The sequence below is a fragment of the Meles meles genome, chromosome X (assembly GCF_922984935.1).
Source record: "Meles meles chromosome X, mMelMel3.1 paternal haplotype, whole genome shotgun sequence".
In the NCBI taxonomy this organism is placed as follows: domain Eukaryota; kingdom Metazoa; phylum Chordata; class Mammalia; order Carnivora; family Mustelidae; genus Meles; species Meles meles.
This window is the reverse complement of record NC_060087.1, coordinates 4,964,472-4,973,404: the sequence shown is the minus strand read 5'-3', so window position 1 is coordinate 4,973,404 and position 8,933 is coordinate 4,964,472. Positions and strand designations below refer to the sequence as shown.

At 50.9% G+C, this 8,933-nt stretch overlaps 1 protein-coding gene across 9 annotated transcripts in view; it reads left to right on the top strand.

The window, feature by feature from the left end:
• Nucleotides 1-70: 70 nt before the first annotated feature.
• PNPLA4 (patatin like phospholipase domain containing 4) overlaps nt 71-8,933 on the top strand; it is a 28,370-nt gene continuing 19,507 nt past the window's right edge. Inside the window, exons 1-5 of one of the 9 annotated variants that reach the window (XM_045995048.1) lie at nt 462-633; nt 962-1,070; nt 1,412-1,596; nt 5,263-5,357; nt 5,525-5,660. In XM_045995048.1, the coding sequence (XP_045851004.1) occupies nt 1,417-1,596; nt 5,263-5,357; nt 5,525-5,660 (411 nt within the window). In that variant the 5' untranslated portion in view covers nt 462-633; nt 962-1,070; nt 1,412-1,416. The other 8 variants (XM_045995055.1, XM_045995049.1, XM_045995054.1 and 5 more) reach the window with 8 other exon arrangements.

Sequence of the window (8,933 nt, the reverse complement as noted above, 5' to 3'; positions counted from 1 at the left end):
CGGGGCGGGCAAACTCGCACGTGACGGGCCCGCGCGCAGGTGCCGCTAAGACGCGCGGGCGCACGAAAGCGCATCGCTGCGTATCCAACACAGCAGGACTCGAGACGACACGGGTGCCCCTTACCCGCGCCGCGGGACGCCGGGGTCAAGCGTCGAATGTGCGCCGCCATCTTGAGCCCGGTGGCTTAAATACGGTGGGCGTCGGCTTGATGACGTCGCAGCCCCGCGCCGCTAGGCCCGCCCCGACCCTTTTCCGCGAGACCTTCCTGGGCAGTCCCTCCGCGAGCGTGGGGCAGCTCTGATTGGCGGAGCTTTGTTGAGTGACGGCGCGGCCCCGCCTTCCGCGTTAGGGGGCCGTTCAACATGGAGGTGCCTCAGCGCTGCATTGGTAGGGCAGGGCGCTGGGCGGGCTCTGGTCCTCAGAGGTCTCTCCCCGAGGTGAGCGGGCCGCAGCCGTTCCGCAGTCCCCGGGCTGCTGCGGCGGTAACCCCCGCCCGCCCAGGTCCCCAGGCCCTCACGGTGATGCTGGGCCTGCGCGTGCCTGCCGCCTGGACGCTGAGCGCCCCCAGTCCAAACGAAACCCAAACCGGGGCTCGGCTGCCCGGGCCGATCCCGCTCCCGAGCCCAACAAAGGTCTTAGGCCCCTGAACTCGAGGCCCGGGCTGAACGCCTCGGCGTGGGGGAGGGGTGGGGGGGCGGAGACGAGACCCCGGGGGGCCTCCAGGTGAGCCGCTCTGCGGCTGCGCGGTGGCGTGCACCTGTTCCCCTGTCTGTCTCGAGACCCTGGGCGAGCACGTCCATACGCTGCTTCGTGGGCATCATTGTTGTGTGTTCATTAGGGTTGGGGTTTGGGGTCTTCAGTATCCACACGAGTGCCTGCAACGCGAGTGTGGGGCCAGGGCGGCAGGGGCTTTTGAGGTGCAGTGATGCACTTGCCAAGAGCTTGCGTGTGCTTTGTTAGGAACTCGCTACTATGTAGCGAATCGACCTTCCACAAGAGTAGCCATCCCCCAAGAAGTTCAAAAAAGATCAACAACAAAAAAAAGACCGCAGGCCTTGCCACATGTAACGTAGGGATCTGTTTCTTGCCGAGTACATCGAATAGCAGATTTGCAGTCTTGTGTGATGAAGACATAGGACACTTCCCTTTTTTAAAATTAATACAGCTGTATTGGGCCAAGATGAGAGAGTTTAAAAAAAAAGTTTTCTTAAAAATGTTGATACTGAATGAGATTTTCATGGACGATACTCTGTTTCGCACAGAAAATTTGTATTAAAACAAAATCTTGGAAGGATGAGGCATGAGACAACACGGCACGTGCCATAAACTGTACCGACCCACGGCCTTTTTTGTTTGCTTGTTTTGGGGGGATTGATTTATTTATTATTTTTCCGGGGGTTTGTTTTGCAGCCAGAATGAAGCACATCAACTTGTCCTTTGCAGCATGCGGGTTCCTGGGCATTTACCACTTGGGGGCAGCATCTGCACTTTGTAGACACGGCCAGAAGCTCCTGAAGGATGTCAAGGCCTTTGCAGGGGCTTCTGCAGGATCCTTGGTGGCTACCGTCCTGCTGACCGCACCAGAAAAAATAGAGGTAATGAACTTGTCACCGGACTGCATCCCTCGCCAGCAAACGAACACCCAGCCACCGACATGAAGGCTACCCCCACCAAGTGAACCGTAGAGAAATAATCCTTTGCCTGGCTAACACAAAAGGTTAAGAGTTTTCTATCAAAATTTCATCATTATGCACCTGTCTTCGGGATTTGGGAAAGATTATTTCGGATCACAGTGAGACAAGGAAATAAAATGCCTTCCCCTCCCCCGCCCCCCACCTTGGGTGCTATTTAGTCTTAAGGTCCCAGCTCTGTTTCTTTCAAGCAAAGGATATTTCTTCTTTATCTGATCATGAAAACACCAGCCCTGTTTTCAAGACCCGGAACACAGGGCCGATAACACTTTGTTCCCTCCTGTTTACAAACAGGTGTCTAAACAAAAATGTGGACCAAGAATTTCTATTAATCAGAATGATGTGGATATTTTATTTTTCATTCTCACGGTTAAAAAACTGTGAATTCCAAGCAGTCTATCCAAAAGTTATGAAAAATAACCTCATTAGGCATTACCCTGAATGCCATCTATCTTGTAAAAATGCTTTCTGCTTCTAGACAGCAATCCTGCATTTCGCAGACTGGGAGAACTGTCTTCTATAGGTGCCGAATATCCTATTCACTCATTACTTACACACTCCAGTGGCTTTGAACAACAACTCAATAACGAACTCGTTCGAGCCCGAGAATAAATTTAAGTCACATTTTAAATGTCAAAGCTACAAAACTTCAAACATCCAGACTCTTGTTCTCATCACCTAGGATGAGCTGCTTATGTAGGAAAAACTGGATTTGAAGCCAGTCATATGAGAATCCACTTGTGTTTTCTTCCTGTCTCTGCACGGTTGCGTTCTTGGAAACCAGAGAACGGATGCGGTGCCGTACAGATCGCACAGAATGAGAATCTGAAGGCAGTGAATGTAGATGTAAGATGTGAACACCCCCCCCCCCCAAAAACTAGCAGAAGCATATGAGCTGAATTTGCAAGCTCGTTCCTTTCCAGAACTCTTGAGGCCAGGGACACCGAAGGGGTTGTTTTCTCCTCAATGCCATCTTTCCTTGATGTGGGGCAAATTCTCAGCTTTGCAATTGAACAGATTTGGTTTTGAATCTTCAGATTTAGAGCTGTATTAAGTGTGATCTCCAAGTCATGTGACTCAGAAATACTGCCATAATATAGCCACTTAACTGAAACTCTGTGGTGTTCAGACACAGACGGTTCCTCTGGATCTGAGACTTGATATCATATTTCAAGCCAGATTACCTGTTCTTGTATCTTTTCTCAGTGAATTCGAGCCCCTGCTGTATTGTCTAGCTGTGTGGGCGAGATTGGGTGGGGGCTGTTGGGTACATAAAGGAGCAGGACGTACGGAGTGCTCACACTGGAAGGTATGAAATGATTCTCTGTCTTTACCTGGACCATCCTCATTTCTCCTTTGTCAAAATAAATTTTCAGCCCGTTGACTTAAGGTTATTTTATTTCTTTTTTGTTTTTAGCATTTGAAATACACCATTGCTTTGAGTGTTTTAGCAAACTGTTTTCTACTTACTCACATCCGTGTTAGCTCAGTTCTTGCGGATGGTTCCTCGAGCTTTGTGGTGTTGTGACAAATACGTGAGTGATTAATCTAGTTCTGAGTTTGTGCATGTATAATTAAGAGGAGCACCTGATGCCGGATGTATTTTAGGTGGCAGGCAAATTTAGACGTCCGTATGGAACAGCTCAGCGCTGCAAGCCTTTTCTCAGCCCCTAATTTGCAAGGCACGGTGTGAGATACAGCGGAGAGCACAAAGATGAGTCAATCCGTTGCTTAATCAGTTTCCGGTGCGGTCAGGGGATTGTGTGTCTGTGTGTGCATGCATGCTCTGTGTGCGTGTGTGTGTGTGTGTGTGTGTGTGTGTGTAAGTAGAATTCATACCAGAAAGTAGGTGAAGTGGGCAGTCTGGCCTGGTAGAAGGAGCACACATCTTGGGGACAGCTTCTGGACAGCAGCCCTGCGTCCACTCCCGACCAGAAACCAGCACCTCACAAACACAAATCTGGCTGTCTTACTCCCCCTCCCCTCCCCTGCCATCCACAGGGCTCTGTTTGGACTTAGGACAGGATCCAGACTTCTTGGGCAGCCTCCCATGAGCCACTGTGACTTGGTTCTCCACTGGGTCACTGATGAAGACTTTCAGGCCAGTGGCCCTTGCTGGCTTGTGCTCCCAGCTGTCCCTGCCGGTCTTCCTCATCTGCCCCCATCTCCTGTCCCGCTCCTCCTCACGTTAGGTCTTACCCTAGCTGTCTCCCTGGAGGCAAGCCTTGGTTGACGGCCACTGTGTAACATCTCTGTTGCTCCTTACACTAAATGACCACAAACTCAGTGGCTTAAAACAACACACAATTATCGTCTTAGATTTCTGGAAGTCATAGTTCTGGAAGGGTCTCCCTGGGCTAAAACCAAATTCTCAGCCAGGCAGTGCTCCCTCTGGGAGCTCTGGAGGAGAATCTGTTTCCTTGCCCTTTATGGTTTCTGCAGGCAGCCTGCATGCCTGCCCTCGTGGCCCTTCCTTCCATCTCTAAGCCTTAAGCGCAGCATCTTCGAGTCTCCGTCTCCAAATGTGACAGTCGAGCCTCCCTCTTTCACTTACAGGGATCCTTGCGATGACACCACACTCACCTAAATAAGCCAGGATGACCTCCCTATCTCAAAATCTCTAACCTACTCACTTCTGCAAAATCCCTTTGGTCCTGTAAGGAAACCTTCACAGAATCCAGAGACTAGAATGTAGCCATCTTGGGGGAGGGGGGCTTGATTCTGCTTATTGCACTTTCACGGCGCTCTCGTCGCGTTCTGGGATCTACGCACTGAGGCAGTCCTCCATCTCATGAGGGCAGGGCCTCTTGGTATCTCATCGCACCCGAATCCCAGTGCCTAGGACAGGTTGTGTCGTGCGTGAGTTAATAAAGGAAAGAGAGACCCGGATTCAGACCCTGACTCTGGGCGAGTTTTGATGAGCTATTGGGAAAGATGTTTAATCTTTCCAGGCCTTTGTCTTCTGACTTGTCGAGTGGGGTATTATATCCACTTCGCACGGTTACAAGAGCACGAGCTTCCAGAATCTGCATCAGGGAATGCCAGCACAGAAGACACCCACCCTCCTCACCACTCGGAGGCTCCCAATGCCCAAGACCAATGTCCAAAGACAAACCGTGTCATGACGACTCCTCTCTTGGTCATTGCTATCGTCCTTAGTAATCAGAACTGTTGCAATCAGACTGTGTCAGAGATCACAGAATTGGGATGGGAGAGGAGGTCAATTGTGCTGAAGAAATGTGCTAAATGAAAATCAGAATTGAGCCGTCAAGGATTTCCCAGATGTGGGCAAAGCCCTCGGAGGTGGTTTAAAAAGAAAAGGTGGGGGGGGGGGAAGACAACTGGATTTGGGAGAACACATAGCTTGCCGGGGGACTAAGCATAGTGGGGTGAGGGCCGGTCAGGTGGGACTCACACAGATGTGAAGGAAAGGGGCGTCGAAGGCTGAGTGTTGGGTTTGTAAGATGTGGGGTCCAGGTGCCTTGTGCCATGGCCAGAGAATTCTGGAAAAAGAAGGAATTTTCTCTTTCTCTACAAATCACAGGTTCACCTGTTTGTTTTCTTTTTCAGGAATGTAATGAATTTACCTACGACTTTGCCGAAGAAATCCGAAGGCAGTCTTTTGGGGCGGTGACGCCCGGCTACGATTTCATGGCCCGACTGAGGTACGTACATGAATAAAGAACATTTCCCTTAGAGTGCGTGCGGGCGGACGGCTGAGGACGCTCTCTGTAAACTGTGGCACGCTCGGGGCAGCGTTCTCCCTTCTAAAATATTTACAAGGCGTTCAATAATTCAAGGTGAATAACGCAGGCCACTTTTTCTTCTTTAGAAGCGGAATGGAGTTGATTCTCCCTCCCAACGCTCACGAGCTGGCCCACAGCCGCCTGCACGTCTCTATCACCAACACCAAAACCAGAGAAAATTACCTGGTGTCCAACTTTCCCTCCAGGGAGGACCTCATTAAGGTAACTCAGCCACATCTCACATTTGAGGGGGTCAGCAAGGACTTAATTCCTTCCCCCGGGCCACGGGCATCACCGTGTTCGTTACATCCAAGGTTTCCAATCATGCCTGGGACACAATGAGGGCTCGATCAGTGATGTGGTTGGTGAGTGGCTTAACCGGTGTCCCTCAGAGGCCACCTCGGAGGCCCCAGAAACCTCCCATACTGGGTCCGTGCTTTGCCCGTGATTGCCGGCACGCCCATGAGCCCCTGGGAGGCGGGTCGCCCGTGCGGCTGGGGAGCACAGTGCTACTAAGTGCCTTGCGTGACGTCGCTGGTATCTCCCCGTTCCCGGAAGACTTCGTTCCCGTGCGGTCCTATTCAGTCCCGCGCAGGCCTTCTGTACATCAGGTAGGACAGGTGTGACTCCTGCCCTTTTATTGCTCTCTTCCTTTAAAGAGAGGAAGCGGGTGGAGAGATTTTACGTGGCTTGCTCCAAGGTCATACCGACCGGCTGTGGGAAGGCATTCTGGACCCTGGGTCTCTTGACGTCCCCATCTGACATTCCATTTCATCCTCCCATTTTGTTTTCATGCTTTTTTCTACCCAGACAGATTTGAAAGTTACTCGGTTGCGAATTTATTATCTCTGGGAAATACTTTGGCTAGAGTTGCAAATAACAGTTGCAAATAACAGTGTGCTTGCTAAAGTAATACATCAAATATTTGTAAATCGGAAAGAGTGCACTTTTCTTACAAAAGCCGGGCAGTTTTTTCTCTGTTTTCCCTTTGGTGGGAATCACGACCAGCTTCACATAATGTGGAGAACTGTGTGTTTGGACACAGCGGTGGGCGATGGATTGAGGGTAAGTGGTGAAACTTCTGCCTGAATTACATGATAAACGCATTGATTTTTCCTATCGAGTCTAACTGTTGGAGTTCTACTGTGTGAATAATATAATTTGAAACACCCAATGAGATGTTGAACTGACAAGTAAAATTACTTTGTGGCTTCACAGATTAGACCATTTTTACTTGGTGTGCTGACTATGCCACTCTGGCACTTGCAAATTAATAGTCTCTCCGTCTTAGAACAAAGACATTTTGCTGCAATCCGGTGGAGACTTGCAAGCTGTACAGGGTGGAGCTGCCCAATGCACGCCTGCGTTGTCACGGCCTGCCCGTGTCAGCACGGATACAGGGAGCTGTCCGTGCGCTGGGCATGGCTGCGGTCGCCGCGTTGGAAAGCAGGAGGCCTTCCATCCAGTTGTTACCTGCTCAGTGCGTCCGTCCTTGGCTTCTCTCTCGACGTAGCAGAGCCCCTGGGGTTCCCGTAACCCTCCTGACTTACCATCACCAGTCACGTGCTGTGTCGTTTACTGCCTAACATACTCGGTGTTTATCGCCAGTCTTTCCTCGAGCGAGCGTAAGCTCCCAGCGGGCAGGGGTTGTTCTGTTTTGTCTGCTGTGACAGTCCCCGAGCCTGACAGTGGGAATGGGTTCCTAGATGAACCGAGCCGGCAGCTGTGACAGTGGCCTCACGGGGAACAAACGAAGGGGCGCCTTGGTGGCTTGGTGGGTGGAGCGTCCAACTCTTTATTTTTAAGATTTTATTTTTTTTTAAAGATTATATTTATTTATTTGACAGACAGAGATCACAGGTAGGCAGAGAGGCAGGCAGAGAGAGAGGAAGGGAAGCAGGCTCCCCGCTGAGCAGAGAGCCAGATGCGAGGCTCGATCCCAGGACCCTGGGATCATGACCTGAGCCAAAAGCAGAGGCTTTAACCCACTGAGCCACCCAGGCGCCCCAAGATTTTATTTTTTTATCTGAAAGAGACAGCAGAGAGCATGAGCAGAGACAGGGAGAAGCAGTCTCCCCACTGAGCAGAGAGTCCGACGTGGGGCTCGATCCCAGGACCCTGAGACCATGACCTAAGCCGAAGGCAGACGCTTAACCAACTAAACCATCCAGGAGCCCGAAGCATCCAACTCTTGATCATGGCTCCAGGCTTGATGTCAGGGCTGTGAGTTCAGGCCCCACACTGGGATCTGGAGTGAGGGTGCAACCTACTTAAAAAAGATAAAGAAAGAAAAAGAAGAAAGCATCTGGATCCTACATGTTGAGTGATCTTTACAAAATGACTGAGCTGGTCAGTGGCCCGGCTTGGACCACTGAGCAGATGTCCAGCATTCTGCTTGATGACATCCCATGCTGGATATATTATCCCCCTCTCAGTTCCTTTGATATGACAATGTACTGGGCTGAATCGTGGCCTCCAAAGATGTCCACTCCCTAACCTCTGGCACCCGGGGACATGCCACCTCCCACGGCAAGAAGGATTTTGTAGATATGATCGAGGTAACGATCCTGAAATGGCGAGATGACCCTGGATTATCTGGGTGGGTCCACCCAGATTATCTGGATCGTCCCTGGATGCCACGCACCTTTGCGGTTCCTAGCTCTCACTCTAGTAGAGCACAGAGGTAGTGGGCGCTGTGGGCCGTCCCCTCTGACGGCCAGCGAAGCAAAGGGGACTTTAGTGCCCCAGCCGGTAGAGGCTGAACGAGCAGGAAGCATTGTCCCCTACAGCCTCCCAGAGGGAGTGCAGGCCTGCCGGTACGTGGGTGGTCGCTGCACGAGACATTCTGATCTCTACACTACATAGTAAGAGATTTGTGTTTGTTATGTTGAGCCTCTGAGTTTGTAGTAATTTGTTACAGCAGCAATAGCAAACTACCGCAGTAAGTAAACATGATTTTTTTTCAATTTCCTTTGTTTTGGATAATAACTATTCAGAGAATTGGTGTAATTACTTGAGTTCACTGAACGGAAGAGAAATGGTTGACACAAATGTGTAATATCTTGTAAGGAGAATAATTGAATAATTAACATTTATCCTAGGTTATCCAAGAAGCATTTTAAACATTGAGCAGAATGCTCTAACCTTTTTCAGAACTACAAGTCGGAAGGATGGATAGATGCTTGATGGCAGACAGTGGCTAGGACACATGTGAAACCCATCCCTGGAATACTAAGAAGCAGTTCGTTCCACAGTAGGAGCGGGTGGGGACTGAGGGGAGAGGAGAAGGCATGGAGAGGAGAGAACGCAAACTCCCTCCTGGTGGGGACATCGTGAGCTTCTTTGCTCGGAGTAAGGAGGAGGCCGGCGGAGGATTGCCCGGTGAACAGCCACGCGGCAGGCTGGCCGCCTCGGGCACTGGGGAGGGACAGGAGCAAGCCGCCTGCCGGCCCTTCCGCTCCCTGCCTCCGGGGGAGACGGGAGGCCCCTGGAGCC